Below are 20,971 nucleotides of genomic sequence, written 5' to 3' on the forward strand. Positions count from 1 at the left end.
TTTTTTTTTTGGGAGCAATTGTACATCAATGAGGCAGTCTAAAAAAATTGAAAAATGTTAAGGATCCCAAATTTTTGACCAAATATTTTATCAAATGTCTTACATGTGTGGGTCCCACATTCATGTGAGACATTTAGTAAAACATTTGGTAAAATATTTAGAATTCCTAATATTGCTAAAAAAAATTAGAATACAAATTTTTTTTGTACAAGTCTGACACACAAGAAAGCACAAGAATTTTTTTTTTACCAAACATAAGACATGCTTGCACCCATGAAAATGAAATTAAAAATAAAAAATTCCTTTTGTGTCATTGATTTCAGATTTCTCTCTCTGTATCTTTTTATAAGGTCATTTGTATTCCTGATTTGCGTGCAGAGTTGAGAATTGTATGTGAATTTGGATTTTGCTATTAGTGGATTTGTGGCAAATAGCTGAGTCTGGACAATATGGTTGTTGTGAGATAATGGCAACATTTGGATATCATGAGAGATTTAAATTTGAACCCAACCCATGTTTGACTGAGATGAACTCAGTTATTTGTTTTCAGATTGAATACACTAGGGTAATCTTTTTGGGAGGTTAACCAAAACAATGCCTCTATTGGTGACCATCAGGCTGCTTCTTTATAACAATTCACAATAACTAAAGTTAAGATCTGCAAAATGTAATGTATTTTGTGTATACATTAAGATGATAGTGTAGTATGTAATCCCACTATTTTTTAGAATAAAAGTTTTTTGCAATTTTTTTTCTTATATAAATAATAGGATAAATTATCAATAGGTCTTACTTTTGGGACTTATTACCCATTAAGTCCTATTGATAAATTTATCAAATGGTAATTTTATCAATCTCTCTTGTTTTTATGAATAAATTTACAGTGATAAATTTATCAAGTGCCCCTAAATAATAATAATTTATGTTTTCTATGATATGAACATGAGTGTTTTGAGTTTTCTTGGTTCACCTGGTGAGAGTCCACGTGCCTAGCTCACATGGCTTGAACATTCTCTTACAGCTCTTAAAAGGTATAAGTAATTATGATTATAATCCTAATCTAACTTCTGCTGGAGTTCTACAAGATAATTAAAAAAATTCTTTATTGAGAAGGAAAAAAATCTTCTTTTGGCCATTTTAATGAGGTCCTTTTGGGTGTAAGGGCTCTGCTTCCAGTTCCTTTGGAGAGAGGTGTCGGGTACAAAAGCTCCTTCTGAAGTGCCTTTTTGTTTGGTGTGTTGTACCGTATGATTCTCAATATTGAGGGAAAAAGATAATGGATGACTGGGAAGGGAGGGCAGCCTCAAACAGGGCTTCCAAGCCTCTTTGTAAGAGTGCAGAAATATAATTGGGGAGAGGCAAGAAAAGTAAAAGAGAGAAAGAGGAAGAAGAGGAAGGGAAAAAAAGAAAAAACCTATGCCACTTGTGGGCTTTTTAAACCTTGAAAACTTGCATTATTTTCTGAAACTAGGTCTAGCTGACATAGAAATCTAATATGAATCAAATGCAACTACTAAATTATAATTTACAGCTTCCTAATCTATCTAAATTATTCAAGGTCTAGTAGAATCTTGTAATATTACCAAACTCGCGTATTCTTTGGGTCCATCTGAACTAAAGTGTGCTAAATTCCAAGATAATGTCATTTAGTCTCCCTTATTATACTTGTAGTAGAGTTGTAATCTGTCTATATGCTTAATTGCTATATCTGACTGAAATCGTATCATTGGAAGGTTGAGTACTACAATTTTCACAATGTTTCACAAGTATGGATTTACATAAAAAGAGCCTATTCCAAAAATATCAAGAACTAAGAATTATTAAAACCATAATAGTCTTTTCCCCATATTTTAACTATTTATATTTTGCTTTATTTTTTTTAATTTTCTTTTGTGTATTAGTTGAAGAAGGCATTAAAATTTTCATTTATCAGAGCATTTATGTTTTGTTTCACATTCTTTGATTTTACATTTTGTGATATTGAAGTATATGAATGCGGTTAAAAGGAAAGGCCCAACATCTATTTTTGTTCATATTACATTGTAGACGGAGGAAATGCAGATTAGAAAGTGTTCACCTTTTCTGGAAAGTGTATTTCTGTCTGGTGATGGTGTCTTGGTCTCCAGTGAGTGGAATACAGTTCCAGACATTTGGAGGTCTTCAGCAGAAAGATTTGGTGATCGGGTAGCATTGGTGGATCCATATCATGACCCCCCTTTGACCATGACTTATAAACAGGTCATTTTCTTTGTTTTTCTTCATATACTTGATTATCTTCTAAATCCAAGAATTGTATTGTTTTGTATCTATAATGTGTATGAGAATGCTTTTATCCTTAGCAGTGATAATTTTCCACAGAATTAAAACTCATTACTACATCCGTGAGAATGATGGGAGAGAACTAAGAGATTAACTATTTTTTGTCCTTAGCTATCTTGCTACTTTTGTTCCATGCTTCTGTTGTCTATCAATTGACTAACCTAAGATTGGTGAACACAACTATCAGTCTTGGGCTTTGACCTATGAAGCACGGACACCGACGGCAATTTCCAAAAAATGGGGACACAGATACGATACGGATATGGCGGGGGACACGGCAAATTTTTTTATTTATTTTTTATATATATTTTTTTGTGTTATGTAGATTCATATTACATTCATCCTAAATCAAAATTAACAAACACTAACTTAGTAACATTAATTCAATAAATATAACTACTACATTTAAACAAATTAATAGATTATCCATTCACAAAAAGTCATAATAAATGATAACTGAAAAATCTAGAAATCCCCTAGATGTTGATTTGTGATTATGTATCAATTTTAAGCAGAATATAACAATCCCAATCAAACAATCAAGACAAAAAAAAACAACACAACGATTTTACGTGGAAAAAACCACAATTGGACACCTCCAACTGTGATCAAAAAACCACGGGCAACTGCCATAAAACAATCCACTAAGAAGAATTAAAGGAATTACACAGGTATACTCTCAATTATCTAGCGAATCCACAACGCCTAATTGAACCAACCTCTATGTGCCTCTTCCAACCCCATCTTCACCACGGAATTGTCTTTCTGATGAGCCACTCCGGATTCCACCAAAGCTTCAGGCTCGAATTCTTCAGAATCCACAACTGAAGAACAATTCTCTCTTTTGTAGAACAAAATACAACCTTTGATGTACTCTCTTTAAATCATGAGTTGAATACTCAATAAAACATCAAAGAAAACTCACAAAATATCTCCAGATATAAACCTTAAGATTCAAAAAGAAGATCTGGAGAAGTTCAATCAATTACCTAGTTTTGGGAGAAAACCAAGTATTTATAGAGAACCCAAAAGTAATCCTAGATTGGGATGAAAACAAACTCCTTGAGAAATCCGGATTCTGAGGCTCGCTCGAGCGAAGCTTTTCTGGCTCGAGCGAGGAGTGTATTTTTCATGATTTCTACTAGTGCCTTGGCTCGAGCGACGGATCCTTGGCTCGAGCGAGGAATACACTCTTTCAGGTTTTTGTATGGACGCAATCCGTGGCTCGAGCGCACATTCCTTGGCTCGAGCGAGCAATCCCTAGCTCGATCTAGAACTCCTTGGCTCAAGCGAGCAACGACGGACATGCAATTTTGAATGCAATTTTGCAATTTTCTTCGGCCGCGAGCTGACCGGGCAGCTCGACCCCCGTCATAATCAGCAAAGTGGCAATCTTGAAAGCATTAACATCACAAACTTCTCTGAACGGCACAATTCGGGTTGGATTCGCAGCTAACAACTCATAGCCTCACTGAAATAAAAATGCGAATAAAATTACAACTCAAAGGAGTTTTGTCAAACGGGGTTGCCAAGAAATAAAACCTAACAATAACAAGAACTAAAACGAGAAGGGGAAAGTATTCAACATCCAACAATATTCTTCACAAAAATACTAAATAAGAGAGGCAAAAGAAGAGAAAAAAAAAAAAAAAAAAAAAAAGAAGAAGAAAGAAAGAAAGAAAGAAAGTGAGCCCCGCCGTGTCCATTACAAAAAAATCATTAAATTAAAAGGACACGCCATTTGGGGTGTCCTGTACGTGTCCCCGGCGTGTCTGCGTGTCGGACATCGCCACGACTCCGATTTTGGAGTGTCCATGCTTCATAGGCTTTGACATGACACTAAGGGCACTTAGCTTGGTGAATCTCCAACTTCCATACATGGGGAAACGTTTTTTATTTTATTTTACTTTTTATAAGTAACTTCTATATTTGATTTTCATCAAATAAGTTTGGAAAATAACTTCTTCAACCTGGTGGTGGCCAATACTATGTATAAGAAGAGAGAGGAGCATTTGATAACATTTAAGAGTGGGTCAGTTAAGAGCCAAATAGATTATGTTCTAGTGAGAAAAGTGGACCGTCTAAAATGTAGTGACTGTAAGGTGATTCTTGGAGAGAGCCTGACGTCTCACATAGGATTTTGGTACTAGATTTATGCTTTAAAGGGCAATATCAAGCTAGAAAGGATAGTGGGCGTCGTAGGACGAGATGGTGGGACCTAAAAGGGGATAAACTAGAAATATTTAATAATAGAATGGATAAAGAAGATACTTGGGATTTGAAAGATGATGCCAACACTATGTGGAACTCGATGGCCAATTGTATAAGGAGAATCTCAAGGGAAGTTCTTGGAGAGTCGAAAGGAAAGGGACCCAACTCTAGGAAAACTTGGTGGTGGAGAGAGAAGGTTCAAGCTGTAATAAAGATGAAAAAAGAGTGCTTTTAAAAAGTGGTAGAAGGATAGAATTGCAAAAAATCTTAAGAGGTATATATTGGCTGATAAGGAGGTCAAAAAAGTAATGAGAAAGGTTAAGTTGAAAGTTTATGATGACTTATACACTAGACTAGATAGTAAGGAGGGAGAGAAGAAAATACATAAACTTACTAAGATAAGAGAGGTAGATAAGAAATTTTAATCAGGTTAAGTGCATCAAGAGTGAAGACTCTTAGATGTTGGTGAAGGATGAAGAGATTAAGGAGAGGTGAAAGAACTATTTTGAGAAACTATTAAATGAGGAACATGGAGGTAGGCCAATAGGGGAGGAAGTAGCCAGTAATAAGGAAAATCAAGATTATAGATTCTATCGCAGGATTAGGAATTTTGAAGTGGAGATTGCATTTAAGAATATGAAATCAAATAAGGCTTTAGGACCCGATGATATCCCTATTAAAGCTTAGAAATGTTTGGGTAAGAAAGGGGTTGCTTGGTTGATTAGGTTATTTAGCAAGATTTTGTCAACTAGGAAATTGCCAGAGGAGTGGAGAAAGAGTATTTTAGTGCTAATCTATAAGAATAAAGATGTCCAAAATTGTAACAACTACAGAGGAATCAAGCTAATGTGTCATATAATGAAAGTGTGGGAGAGAGTGATGGAACATCGATTGTGAGATATAACAGAGGTGTTGGATAATCAATTTGGGTTTATACCTGGTAGGTCAGCAATGGAAGCAATCTTTCTTTTGAGGAGAATTATAGAAAAGTATAGAGAAAAGTAATAGACATTCATATGGTTTTTATCGATTTTGAGAAAGCGTATGATAGAGTGTCTTGGGATATAATCTGGTAGGTGTTGGAGAAGAAAGGGGTGACAAAAGGTTACATTGATGTGATTAGGGACATGTATGATAGTGTGGTGACTAATATTAGATTGCCTGGTGAATAGATAAATGAATTTTCAATTACTATAGAGTTACACTAAGGATCAACTTTAAATCCTTATCTTTTTGTTTTAGTTATGGATAAGTTGACGAGAAGTATTTAAGATGATGTGCTGTGGTGTATGTTTTTTATAGATGATATCGTGTTAGTAGATGAGACTAGAGAATGAGTTAACACCAAGTTAGAGACTTGGAGAGAAGGACTTGAATGTAAAAGATTTAGGATAAGCAGAACTAAGATAGAGTACATGGAGTGTAATTTTAGTAACTGTAACAATGGAAGTAGAGAAGAAGTAAAGATTCAGAACCAAGAACTACCTAAGAGTGAATATTTTCGTTATTTAGGATCGATTATCACAACGGTTGGGGAGATTGGAGCGGATGTGGTTCATAGAGTTAAGGCGGGGTAGCTTAAGTGGAGGAGTATGTCTGGGGTATTGTACGATAGACGAGTATCCACTAAACAAAAAGAAAAGTTCTATAGAACGGCTATTAGACCAGCGACATTATATGGGACAAAATATTGGACAACTAAGAAACATGTATATAAGATGAGTGTTGCTGAGATAAAGATGTTAAGGTGGATGTATGACAAGACTAGGAAAGACAGAATTAGGAATGAGTATATTCGAGAATAGGTAGGAGTAGTACTGATAGAAGATAAATTGAGAGAGAATAAATTGAGATGGTTCGGTCATATACAACGGAGACCAATAGAGACAGTAGTGAAGAGATGCGAGGCAGTGACGGTAGATGGAAATTTTAGGGAATGGGGTAGACCTAGATTGACTTGGGCTAGCGTAGTAAATAGAGATATGAATCTTCTTGATATGACCAACGAAATGGCCTTTGATAAATTCGAGTGGAGAAGAAGGATTCATGTAGTTGACTCCATTTAATAGGACTTAAGGCTTGATTTGGTTTGGTTTAATCAGCCATTTGGACTTCTTGTATTTACAAAAGACCTACAAACTTCAAGAGACCACCATTAGTATTTTCTCAAGTTACAACTTCATTCCTGTAACTTTGAATCTGCTTGTTCTCTCTCTCTCTCTCTCTCTCTCTCATGCATTTGGATGCTTCAGCTGTGTTGCCCTAGCTCTGTAGAGATTTAATAAATCAGACACCCAGTCACCCAACCATACTCCATGTAACATAGTTGTCCATTTACATTTTTGTGCTACAGCACTATGGGCCCAGTACAGTTGTTGAAGACTGATTCGCGGCTTCCTACATTTGATTATCTTTCATAGTCAAGATGTATTGCGCTTTTGTATATGTTTGTGTTCAGTATTCCAAAGTTATTGGCTTGTATCAATCTTTTAGCACATTGATATTGGCATTGAACCTTTACCTTCAGCTTCTATTTTGAATATATGAAAGATAATGCTCTCTGTGCTACAACTAAATGCTAATAAAGGAATCAGTATTCATGTATTGAAATGTTGTTTGCCAATCGTATATAATTGAATTGTTCAGTCAGCTATTTGGCGCTTCACCTGATATATGGATGTCTGTTTTGGTACTTCATCATTTCCTTCTAACCATGTTGAACTGAACTTAGCTCCTTACCTGTCCATTGCTACTTTTTTTCTTTATACATTCATAAAGAAACAAAATACTGCTTTTTTAATTTTATTTTTCATGATATACATCTGAAATCCATTTTTACTTCCAAACTTGCAGATTGAGCAGGAAATTTTGGACTTCTCTGAAGGCCTTAGAGTTATTGGACTAAAGCCAGGCGAAAAACTAGCACTTTTTGCTGATAATTCCTGCCGGTGGCTTATTGCAGATCAAGGTACGCAGCAATTATGTTTATATTTAATTTTCGCACCTGAAGCTTTTAGTGCACTAGTAACTTGTGTATATCATCATCTAGTTTTCTCACCTTTGTGTGTGTGTTTGATTCATGTATTTGCAATTTTTTTTATTTTTTATTTTTTTTTGTGTGCGCGCAGATTTTTTTTTTATCCATTTTGATACGTAAAGGGATTCCAACTACTTATATCAAGTTGCAGCAAATGAACCAATTCTGTTCTGTGTATAACTTCCTTGCTGATGTTTTTAGAATTGCATTCATCACCTTGGTTTAAATTTGGGCTGAGATATGCTTTTTGTTTTAAGGGTTGGCTACATGGTTTACTCAGTTTATAGTTTCTGTATCGACCACTGGCACAAGGGGATCTAAGATGACCTGGTTGTGGTAGAGAAGGATATGCTACTTACAAACTCAAGAGATGTTAAAAAAGAAGAGAGTTGTACAATATTGGCTTACCCTAATTTGGGTGAGACCATGTCTATATATAATCAATATAAGATACACGGGAAAAAGGAATTAAATAATTACACAATCAAATCCTAAAATCAAATCCCTAAATAACTGTAATATATAGAAATCACGGGGTCACCTAAATATACAATATTTCATATTCCAACACTCTCCCTCAAGCTGGATCAAAGACGTCAACCAAACCCAGCTTGCCAATGGAAGATCGAAGTTGGGATGGTCCTACAGATTTGGTAAAGATGTCGGCAATCTGATTAGAAGATGGAGCAAACGAGGGACATACAATGCCAGCTCGAACCTTTTCCCGGATGAAATGAATATCAACTTCAATATGCTTAGTACGCTCATGAAGCACAGAGTTAGAGGCAAGTAAGATGGCAGATTGTCACAAAATGGCTTGGAGGAATTATTCTCCTCAAGGCCTAACTCAGTAAGAATGGACTGAAGCCATAGTAACTCACATGTCCCATGTGCCATGGCTCGGTACTCAGCTTCAGCAGATGATCGAGAAACAACCGCTTGTTTCTTGCTTTTCCATGACAGAAGATGGGTACCAAGGAAAGTGCATACCCTAGAAGTGGAACGTTTGTCAGTCAATGAACCTACATAGTTTGCATCAGTAAAACATGACAATCCTGTCTGAATCACACCATTGAAGAATAAACCCAAACTTGAACATGACTTGAGATATCTCAAGATGTGGTGAACAACATCAAGGTGAGCAGTATAAGGTGAATGCATAAACTGACTAACCACACTCACAGCAAATGTCAAATCTGGTCGTGTATTAGTCAAATAGATCAAACGTCCTACCAATCTCTGGTAGCGAGATGGATCAGAAAGCAACTCACCAGACTCAGCCGAAAGTTTCAGATTCGGATCCATAGGAGTAGATGCAGGCTTGCACCCCATCATACCGATGTCCCGAAGAAGATCCAAAGTATACTTCCGTTGGGACAATGATATCCCACTGCGAGAACGAGCTACTTCAATCCCTAAGAAATATTTGAGAGGACCCAAGTCCTTGATGTCAAATACTTGACTAAGCTCCTGTTTTGCCTTAGCAATACCAATGGTGTCATCTCTAGTAAGGATGATATCATCCACATAGACCAACAAAATAATACATCGACCATTGGGCTGACGACGAATGAAGCATGTATGGTTGGAGTGACATTGAATAAAATCCATGGAGAGGATAACAAATCTGAAACGATGGAACCATGCACGAGGAGATTGCTTCAAGCTATAGAGAGACTTACGCAAACGACAGACCTTGCTAGCATACTACCCTTCAGCCCAAAACCCGGGTGGAGGATCCATGTAGATCATCTCAAGTAAGTCCCCATGTAGAAAAACATTCTTGACATCAAGTTGATGCAGGGGCCAAGAAGAAGAGGCAGCCAAGGAAATAAGTAAACGAACAGTGGTCAATTTAGCAATAGGTGCAAACGTAGCCCCAAAATCCTTGCCAGGATCCTGTGTAAAGCCCTTAGCAACAAGATGAGCCTTATATCGGTTCATTGTACCATCAGCCAAGTATTTGACAGTAAAACCCACTTGCACCCAATAGTTGTCTCAGCAGAAGGTAAAGAGACATGATCCCAAATGTGATTATGCTCTAAAGCAGCCATTTCAGTTTGCAGAGCTGCAACCCATTAGGGATTTTGGAGAGCCTCAAACACAGACTACTGGATAGAGAACGACTCAAGTTTTCCAAGAAAAGACCGATGAGAAGCTGAAAGGGCATCATAACATAAAAACTGGGAAATAAGGTGATTAGTACTACTAAACCAACCAAACTGATTAGGGGGATGGTGTTCACGGGTTGGATAATGGGAAGGAGTTGGGGAGTGAATAGTAGAGGGAGTACCTGTGCCTGAGGGCGAAGAAGATGCTGGAGGGGGCGGAGCACAAGGGCGACGGGAGTATGTCAGTAATGGCGGAGGACTGGCAGGTGCAGATACAGGCGATGATGAAGGAGCAAATGAATCAATGATAGGAACAAGGCAAGCACTCGGTGACATAGTAGAAGGCGGTGCACTCGAGGCGGAATCCTGAAACATAGGGTTAGAACCAAAAAATGGCATATCTTCACAAAATGTGACATCCATAGAATGATAAAAACGACGAGACGACGGATCATAGCACCTATAGCCTTTAGAGAGAACGGAATAGCCCAAGAAGATGCATTTAAGAGACTTGTTATCTAACTTGGTTTGAGTAGGACTGTTGGCACATAAATTTCAACCAAATTTATGTTTAAAATTCAAATACAGTCAATGACACACATAGAGCCTATGATAGGAATGTTGTAGGTAATCACTTCCTAAAAAGGATCAATATGATCTGTTGAAGTACATAAATAAAACGACGTCGTATCTCAATGACGTTATTCAAGATGCTCAAGTGACACGTGAAGTCTACGAAAGATGACACCTGTAGAGCCTACAGCAAGGACACCACACAGGATGAAACCCCAAAGATTAATCCGATTAATCAGATATACGATTAATCAGATAGTGTTATTATTCAAAATTCAAATGGCGTTATCATTCAATTTGAATTGAAGGTGGAGCATTCCTATCACCTGATGGCCCTCTATAAATATGAGGACCATCACACAAGACGGGGGATCAGGAAATCAGAAGTGAAAAGATCAGAGAGAGAGAGAAAGAAATTGAGAGCTAAAGAAGTCGTTACAAGAAAGAAGAAGAGAAGCCTAGAGAACTCAAGAGCCTACGCTAATGGCGATGAATAGGTAGGGTTCCAAACCCAAGAATTGTATTTTGTATTCGAGGGTTCAAAGCCCATAACAATTTCAATAAAATATTTTTTTTTTCTTAAATTGTCTTTTGTTGTTTATTTTGTTCTTCATTAATTGAAGGTTTCATTTGTATAAAATGCGTAATTAGCGATCTGAAATACAGATCGGAAATAAGAACCTGCTATTCAAATAATCAACACTGTTTAGTCCAAAAACTAAACAGTGGACATTTATAACATAAAATTTTGAAATGTGTTGAAACACTTCATGTTTTAAAATTTGTGTCTACAAGGACTACGATCCTGAACAAAACAAGTACAACTAAACACACGAGGCACAAGAGGAAATAACACGGCATCTGGACGAAGTAATTGAAAAGGGGCCAACCCGTGAAGAATCCAACTAGGTGTCCGATTAATGAGGTAAACAGCAGTAAGCACAGCCATATGCCAGTAGGATTTAGGGACATTCATCCCACAAAGAAGACACTGGACAACAGACATAATATGACGGTTTTTACGTTCAGCAATCCCATTTTGTTTAGGGGTGTAAGTACAAGTGAGTTGCTGCGAAATTCCCTACTGATTAAGTTGTGAGTGAAATGCATCGGAGATATATTCCCCCCATTATCAAAACGAATATTGCGTACAATGGTGTGGAATTGGGTTTTGACCATTTGGAGAAATTGAATAAAAAGTGGAAGCACATCAGACTTCTTTTTAAGCAAATAAACCCAAGTACACCTAGAATGGTCATCTATGAAAGTCACACAATAATGATGCCCAGAAAATGCCAAAAGAGGAGAAGGACCCCAGATATCAGAGTGAATAAGGTCAAACATATAGGAGGCGCGATACATGCCACGAACATAAGAAGTACGAGTATGTTTAGACAGTTCACAAACAACACAATGAAACTGATGATCCTTGCAAGCTTTATTAAGTGACAGAAAAAGTAAACATAAATAATTAAAGTTTGTATGTCGTAAATGAGCATGCCATAAGGCTAAAGTCTAAAAAGAAAACACATAGGAAGACAACTCAGGTAACATAGCTGTTTGCAGGCTAGAAGTGGTAGGATGAGAAGGTGTTGGGTCCCCGAAGTAGTATAGCCCGTTGCGCTCAAAACCCTTACCAAAAATCTTCTTTGAAGTCAGGTCTTGTAATAAGCAATGAGTAGGTAAGAAAATAACAACATAATGAAGGTTTTTAGAAAGGCGACTAACAGAGAGAAGATTATAAGCAAAACGGGGCACATGTGAGACAGAAGTAAGTGTAATATCAGACGACAAGGACACATCACCCTTATGTTGGACATGTGAAATAGACCCATCAGCAAGACGTATAGTCTGAGCGGTAGTAGAGATAGGAGAGGATAAACAAGAAAACTCACCGGTTATATGATCATTGGCCCCAGAATCCAAGACCCAAGTAGGTGCAGTGCGAACATGAAAGGTTGTAGGAGTACCTGTAGCGAGTGTGGCAGTGGAAGGGACACTTGAAGACATGGTAGTGAATGAACCAAGTTGCTCTTAAAGGCGACCAATCTGAGATTAAAGCTGATAAAGATCAATAGAATGAGTTGGCTGAGGACTACTAGATGTGTCTGCAATAACAGCAGTATGGGGAGGGCCTGAAGGGTGTGCCCTTGCAAAGTGTTGCTTCAACTCAAGATGAAGCTTGAAGCACCGTGCTTAGACATGACCAACTGCGCTACAATGGTGGCAAATAACCTTGCTACTAGAAGCACGAGAACTAAACTTGGCAGCAAAAGCCATCTGATCTGAAACTGAAGATGAGTCAAGAACGGAGGAAGAAAGCGGAGCCACAGATTGAATCAATCGACGACGACGCTCCTCACTGTCAATAGTAGCAAAAGCCTCATATAAGGATGGCATAGGTGATGTGTTCAAAATTTGAATATGAAGAGACTCGAATTCAGGTTTTAAATCCATCAGAAATTGATAAGTGTGCTGGCGAGCAAGACAAGCAGACATAATAGAAGCGGCAACAGCTAGAAAATCACTCAATGGCTCATACTGTGCTAACTTCTCCCAGTGAGACTGAAGATACCCAAAAAATTCAGCAACGGTAAAACCCAAAGCTTCCTGAGAGGCATGAGAAATATCCTGATAGATATCGAAAATCCTAGCATCATTGTGGGCATGTGCGTACATCTGGGTAAGAACACTCCACAACCGAGGAACTGTATCACATTACATAAACATGTTGTAGATACGTTCTTCCATAGAGTTGAACATCCAACCAAGTAAGGTGCAATTGTCAATATTCCATCAAACCTGCTTAGGATCATCAGCGGGAGGTTGTGTCTCGGTTTCCAGAAGCCATCCAGATTTGTCTCTACCCCTAAGGTAGAGACGTATAGACCGACTCTAAGCAGTAAGTTGCGACCATTAAGCAACACACTAGTAATCCGATGAACCAGAACATGAGAGGCAAGGGAAACATCTAAACGAGGCATAATGCTCTGGGTTTGGGTAACAAAGTCAGACATTCTGAAACACCACGAAGCCGAAGTAGCGGCATACACAAAAGAGATGCTACCGAACAAACTGGTAACCCAAGTAATAAGAAACACACACAGGTTGCTTACCACATTAGTAACACACGACCCTAAAAGGGTTAGAAACTAGTTTGGACCACCCTAGAAGGATGTTGAACTACACAAAACCAGGACAGAGCCTGGTCGGCTGTTGTAGGAACCCCGGCAGTGACTGGAAAGGACTGCCGAGGGAGAGAGAAAGGGTTTCGGGTGGTGTAGGGTGGTTGAAGTGGGGGGGGTAGGTGAGTCGGCTACTAGGAAAGGGAGGAGAGGCTGGCGGTAGTGATAGGTAGGTGCGATTAGGGTTTCTTTGTCTTTGATACCAAGAAAAGAGTTGTACAATATTGGCTTACCCTAATTTGGGTGAGACCATGTCTATATATAATCAATATAAGATACATGGGAAAAATGAATTAAATAATTACACAATCAAATGCTAAAATCAAATCCCTAAATAACCGTAATATATAGAAATCACGGGATCTCCTAAATATACAATATTTCATATTCCAACAAAAAATTGAAAACAATTTTATAGAAACAACATAATTAAAGAAAATACATGATCTAGTATAGTTAATATTGTCTAAAATATCAATAGTGGAGCTACAAAGCTCAATTTGTTACACGACGAAGTATTAGTTAAATAATACATACTTGGCGCGCAAAATAAGCAAATAGGTGGAAATCAGGCTTAATCGTCGACATTGCCATCATCTATATAAAGGACCATCATCATCACTCATATCAAGACTGTAAGAAGAATACAATGGCGTACTAAGTGTTTGTTGGCGGTGTGGTACTTTTAGTGATGTGCTTTTGAAGAAGAGATTTTGTAGAAGCATCTTGGAACAATTTTGCAAAGAAGTGTCATTTCAATGTGCTTTTTTGATGTGTTTCCAAACATATATTAAATTGATTTGACAGTAAAAATTGCTTTTGAGTTGGTAGGTAAATGTAGGTAAAGACTTATCGATGTGGGTTCAAGTCTTACAGACAACATTTTAATTTTCAAACAAAATGTCTAGATGTATAAATTGTCAAAAGAATATATGAAACTAACCACACTGGGTTAGATGTTCTTTTACATGTTATATTGCACAGTTACACTCCTGTACGTGCTAGATGAATTTTTCTTTCCTAAAGACCAAAAATTGGGTCCCAAAATTGGGTCTTTTTGGCAAACTTACCCATATACCCATTGTTTTGGCAAGAGGACTTGTGATATCGTGTCATCTCATTGAGGCAACTCTTGAGATGTGGAGACTCACCTAAGACAACCAAGACAACCTCAGACAATGTTGATATGCAGCCATATTGTGAGATTTGTAGAACTTACCTGAAATAGAAATTCACACATCAAATTTGTGTGCGTATATATATGCTTTATTATCAGTTTACATTGTCATGCATCATTTGGATTTAGGTATAATGGCCACTGGAGCAATTAATGTCGTGAGGGGGTCAAGGTCATCTGTTGAAGAGCTTTTGCAGATATATAATCATTCTGAGAGGTTAGTGAAGTACTCTTTCAGATGTATGTTGTTCTTGCATGATCCATAATCTTGATCTTGTCTCTTATAATTATCTTCTTTATAATATGTTACTGAAATCATAATTATAATAGAAATCCAGGTGTTTCTCTGGTAATAATTTGTAGTTGACTGCAAAGCTTATGTTATGTGCATATTAATTGTTAAAACCTTCTTGAAAGAATGCTTTTAGAATATCAGATTATTTGTGGTGTCAATGAGATGTTTTAATTAGTTGTGTGGAACTTATTGAGGATATTCAGTAGCATCTGTAAAATATCTGACACCTCCCCCACGATTGTACGCGTGTGTGTTTTCCTAGTGAAATAGTATTATGACATGACGTTTTAACTCATTTCTCCATGGATAAATAAAAAAGAATGACGGCGTATAATACTCCTCTTCAAATGTAGAAATACTTTATTGCTACTAATGAACCAAGAGCATTCTTGAGCTGGTAAGGTCTACTCTATTTTTCTTGTTCTTGTTCTTCTTCTTATTCCAATTCCTTTTACATGTATCAATAATTAGTTGCTGCCAATGATCCAAAAACATTGTTAAGTTGGTAAAGTCTACTCTATTTTTCTTGTACTTCTTCTTATTCCGATTCGTTTTAGGTTTATTAAAAAATCTTTCCATTCCTGAGATCAGAAGAGATTTAGTGTTGAGACTCGAGAGAGATGGGAAGGTATGATTTCTTCTTTTTCTTGCTCTTCTTTTTTTATTATTTTCTCCTTTTTTTTTTGGTGGGTGTGAGAGGGGGGAGGGGTGCAGGAGGAAGTGGGAATTTTGCAGAGAGATATGTTAAGTTGCAGTTTTGCACCCATCCCTTTAATGCTTAGGCACTTAGCTTAACATTGTAATTCTAATTGAAGATGATGTAGTCGTTAAAGTTCTTTGAAATAGTGAAGATGCTGCTGGGCCAGCTGGTAAGGCATGTTCACAGTCATGCTGCATGTTTGCATTTTAAGTCTCTCAAGGAGCTTGAATACCATCTTTACCCCTTCCATGCTTAGGTAACTAAACATTGACAACTTAATCTCAGGGAGTTGAATGACATTTCAAACCATGCCAGGGTAATGTAGTTATACTTCAGAAATTTCAGGTGAGGTTTCTTAAATGCAGTATACAAAGATGCAGCACGTCCACTTTTTGTGCTGATCTTTTATGAATTTGTGATGTGAAACTGCTGGAGGCATATTGATTCTTCGTCTGTTTAGTTTATTTTTTAAATGATGTGAATTATCTTTCTCTTCCTAGATACATTCTTCATGGAATTACATACTATGTTCCTTTCCTTGTTAATATAACTGCAGTGTCGCACTTGCTGTGGACAATCCTGAATTTCTCAACCGGATTGCAGAAACATTCTGTTCCCAGGCAGCTACAAAATTCGTCATACTACTTTGGGGGGAGAAATCAAGCCTGATTAGCAAAGTGCTGGAGGGATTGTCTGTTTACAATTACAAGGAGATCATAGATTTGGGATGTGAGAGTCGTATGCGCTTGCTTGAGTCTCATGATGCTAGTAAGTTAATCTACAGCAAGCTTAATAAATTAAAATTTCCTTTTGCTATAGAACACTTCCTTGTGTTATTACTTGTGAACTCTTTTATTTTCTAATAATTTCTTTTAATTTTTATAAAGGCAAAATAATGGAGGGATGAATTTAGTTATAGTTTAATTTGTATTAATTGAATGCATATGAACGTTTATTTAGTGAAATATAATATTTTTACATTTCTTTCAGAGACAATTGTTTGCATGTTTATATTTGCAAACTGATTTTTTACTAGCTATATTAAATTATGTAATTTGATTTCAGGGCAGCACTATACTTATGAAGCCATCAACTCTGATGATGTTGCTACACTGGTATACACTAGTGGAACTACTGGCAATCCAAAAGGTGTTATGCTTACACATAAGAATCTGTTGCACCAGGTCTGAGTGTTTTCTACTTTTTAAAAGTTCTCTTAACCTAAGCACACTATCCAGACATGATGCATTGAAATTTTTTGTGAACTTATAAAAGGATCTATTTTTCAAACCTTTTTAACCATCATAACCACAGATTTTTTTTTTGGGTGGGTAACCACAGATTTGAATTGTCCGTTTTAGGTGATTTTTTTGGAAGAGATCTAACCATTTATCCAGTTTTATGACACACCATGCAATTGTGTGAATCAATGGTTGGATGCATTGTAAAGGGGCATAAGAGGTGGAAGTAATTGCAAATATTTGGTTGATTGGGGGGATTCATTAAATATCTTAAATCTTTTGTTGGACAGATACTTCATAAAATGAGTGTAGCACCAGTTCAGGGTGGTGTTGTGGATAAGACTCATCACACCTATTGTCATGTGCATACCCTATATGCAAGTCCAATAACTGAGGAACATACATTTAGTTATGTATGCATACCGAATATACAAGTCCAATCAATGAACTTAAAATTAGATGATTTTGATTGTCCTTAACTAATTGGTCAATACAATTTTTTGCTGCCGGAGTATTTTAGTTAGTGTGAAGGTCACAAATGTTGCACGTTATGTTGCACAGAAAGTTCAGTGTGCCTGTGGGTACTGAAAAAAATTTGAACAGTATGTTTCGTCTCCTGATATTTGGAAACGTAGTGAGTCTGACTGCCAGACTCATCTTGCGCTTTCTATTATGTAATTTATCTTTTTGGAGGGCATAGTTGTTTGGAAAACGTAGCTGAAAATAGTTACCTGGATTTTCCTTTGAGATAAACACAAAGGGATATGGTAATGGAAGCATGAATAATATTTGATGATGATGAAAAATGGATGACTTTGAGGGTTGAACTTTCTCCTTGTGGACGTTTAATTGATTATTTTTGGATAAAGCATGAGTTTAATTGTGAAAGAAGAGAACAACAACTAGAATGAGACATCCCTTGTAGAAAGAAGACAAGAAAGTAAGAACCCTCCAGAAGACGAATAGGAGACAACATGACATGACCATAGCCTAGTGTCATAAAATGGGTTGTGTAAGGCTCTTCTGTCACCAAATTAATCAAATTGATTTTCTTGTATTAGTATTTTGGCTTATTGTTATGATGTTCTGCTTGCGTTTTGCTTTTTCTAGATAAATAATTTATGGGACATTGTACCGGCTGAACCTGTGGATAGATTCCTGAGCATGCTTCCACCTTGGCATGCATATGAACGAGCTTGTGAATATTTTATCTTTACACATGGAGTTGAGCAAGTATACACAACAGTGAAATACTTAAAGGTGTTCTTCTTCTTGTTGTTTTCCTTGTCAAGTTTTTTATGTTGAAATGCAAATTGATTTTTTATCGCAGCGATTTTGCTAGTGATCCTAAGTAATTGGGAGAATTTTTTCACTGATGAAACTCCCACCTTTTGATTGATCAGACACTATGAAGCACGGGTACGGGTACATCGATATGGTAAAATTCAAAAAAAATAAAGTACGAGTATGTCTTGGTACGCTTGTTTAAATATTTATTTTTAATTTAGAGTAATGTAAAAATTAATTAAATGGTTTAATTTGTTAAGGTCCAACTTACAATTAACATTTAATGTCAAAAGTAAAAGTATAAATTAAAATTAAATGTCAATATATTAAATAATTTACAAACCATAGTTTAATTTTAAAATCATGCTAACCATAAAACAAAAAATAAAAAAGAAATCTAGTGAAAAGAGTTTTATCTCTATACTAGAAGAAAATATTGTTTTAACTAAAGTACGGTACGACTTGGGTATATAATAGGTACGTCTGACTATGTCAAAAATTAAGGGGTTGTTTAGGAAGTGCTAGATTAGTATAATTTTTGATTTTTCACAAAAAAACGTAAATTATGGGTTAGGTTTGAAGTGATGTGGTAGAGAGGTAATGTGACTTAAATAAGATGATTGTGACTTAAATAAGATAATGTGCTAAAATAACATGTGCTATTTTAGCACATGCCAAACAACCATTAACAAGAAAAATTTTAGGTATGTGTTTTGTGTACCCAGTACGTATGCAGAAGTACCATACGAGGTACCATATGCCAGTAAGTATCCGGTGCGGGTACGGCATGTTTTTCGAAGTACCCATGCTTCATAGATCAGACATTATCAATTAAGCTCTCAGTTTGGTTGTCTTTGTCTTTTGAAAGAAAAAGAATTAAATTCATCTAGTTTGTTATAATTGATTTATTAGTCTTATGTGTTATCTCTGTCTTCTTACCATTGAAATTTCTTTGTAGGAAGATTTGCGACACTACCAACCTAATTACCTGATTTCTGTTCCTTTGGTATATGAAACACTCTACAAGTACGTCATTTCTTCTGGAATTATAGAGATCATAAGCAGGGTATGTTTTTAGAAAAATATTGGTATGCATTTAGTCAACTCAAGTGTAGATCTACAAATATGAATAACTGTGGGGAGTTTTTACTTCTATTCATTGTAATTGGTGAATATCCTCCTTCGTTGACGATATTGTATGATGAAAACTAAAAGGCCCACCATGGTTCAAAGGTAAATTATCTTTTGGCATATAGATAACAATTCATTGATAAGCTTTATAGATGGCCTTTACAGGCTACATGTAGCCCACTTTTTTAGCATATACTATGATTATTTTTCTACAAATTGGACACTTAGATTTTCCATAGTTTTAGATAATATAAAAAATTTGGATAAACTTAATGTTATAGTAGTTTGCTGGTTACATCTCTTGCTGAGTTGAAGCATTTCCATTGACATTAAGACTTTTTCAGTCACTATAGATTCTATCTTTAAGAAAGTCAAAAAGAATGAAAAGAATTATTTGGCTTACCTATGAATGATGTAGGGCCTTGTATTTATAATGAAACAATATTACAAAATAGGAAACGAACAAAATAGGAAACAAACAAAATAGGAAATGAAGATAAAAAATGTGTTAAATCTGTGATTGACACAATCACAGATTTTATACACACTACCATAATTACAATATCACTCTTTCCTAATTCCAACACTACCATAATTATAATATCACTATTTCCTAATTCCAACACTCTCCCTCAAGCTGGTGTGAAGATATTCAATAAACGCAGCTTGTCGATAGACGACTGGAGTAATGTTGGGCCTACAGACTTGGTGAACATATCTACTAACTGCTGAGAAGAAGAGACAAAGGATCGTCTCACAATAACAATCCGAACCTTCTTTTGAATGAATTGTATATCAACCTATATATGCTTAGTATGCTCATGTAGGACAGAATCAGAAGACAAAATAATAGCAGACTTGTCACAAAATAAAGAAGCAGGAGTAGTCTCCTCAAATCCTAACTCTGCCAAAATAAAATGCAGCCATAGAATTTCACAAGTGCCTTGTGCCATAGCCCTATACTCGGCTTCTATAGAAGACCTAGAAACAACTATTTGCTTCTTACTTTTCCATGATATAAGGTGATCACCATAGAAAGTGTAGAAGCCAGAAGTAGAATGCTTATCCGTTCTAAATCCTGCATAGTCAGCATCAGTAAAACAAGAGAGTCCAGATTGAGGATCAGCTAGGAAAAACAATCCCAAGCCAGGAGAGGTCTTCAAATATCTCAAGATGTGATGAACTGTATCAAGATATTCTGTACGAGGTGCATGCATGAATTGGCTAACCACACTAACCGCAAATGTCAAGTCAGGTCTAGTATTGGTCAGATAGATGAGACGCCCAACAAGACATTGATACATGCCTAGATCCTCTAGTAATTCACCTGACTCTGATGTGAGCTTGACATTGGGATCCATAGGAGTACAAGCAGGTTTACATCCCAACATACCAGTATCCTTAAGTAAGTCAAGAGTGTATGTCCTTTAAGCTAAGGAAATCCTCTACTGTGAGCGAGCCACCTTTATCGCTAGAAAATAATTGAGATTTCCCAAATCCTTAATATCAAAAGTGTGTCAAATCCCGTTTTACTTGATCAATGCCTATAGAGTCATCACCAGTGAGAATGATATCATCCACATACACCAACAAGACTGTACACTGACCTGCATAATTACGACGAATTAAGCAAGTATGGTCTAAATGGCACCGAACAAAGTCCATAGAGATGATGACTGAGCTAAAACGACCAAACCAAGCTCG

General features: G+C 36.5%; 1 protein-coding gene across 11 annotated transcripts in view; it reads left to right on the forward strand.

The window, feature by feature from the left end:
* Positions 1-20,971, forward strand: part of LOC114282933 (putative acyl-activating enzyme 16, chloroplastic) — a 104,886-nt gene that overhangs the window by 1,366 nt on the left and 82,549 nt on the right. For 4 of the 11 annotated variants that reach the window (XM_082872713.1, XM_082872711.1, XM_082872709.1 and 1 more), the window contains exons 2-8: positions 2,047-2,238; positions 7,384-7,498; positions 14,743-14,830; positions 16,165-16,376; positions 16,674-16,792; positions 17,960-18,109; positions 19,095-19,162. In XM_082872713.1, coding sequence (XP_082728839.1) covers positions 2,047-2,238; positions 7,384-7,498; positions 14,743-14,830; positions 16,165-16,376; positions 16,674-16,792; positions 17,960-18,109; positions 19,095-19,162 — 944 coding nt within the window. Of the gene's footprint in view, positions 1-2,046; positions 2,239-7,383; positions 7,499-14,742; positions 14,831-15,465; positions 15,537-15,597; positions 15,954-16,164; positions 16,377-16,673; positions 16,793-17,959; positions 18,110-19,094; positions 19,203-20,971 lie in introns of those variants that run through there. The other 7 variants (XM_082872704.1, XM_082872714.1, XM_082872710.1 and 4 more) reach the window with 5 other exon arrangements.

Source organism: Camellia sinensis, chromosome 6 (assembly GCF_055761805.1).
Source record: "Camellia sinensis isolate YWXY chromosome 6, ASM5576180v1, whole genome shotgun sequence".
NCBI lineage: Eukaryota > Viridiplantae > Streptophyta > Magnoliopsida > Ericales > Theaceae > Camellia > Camellia sinensis.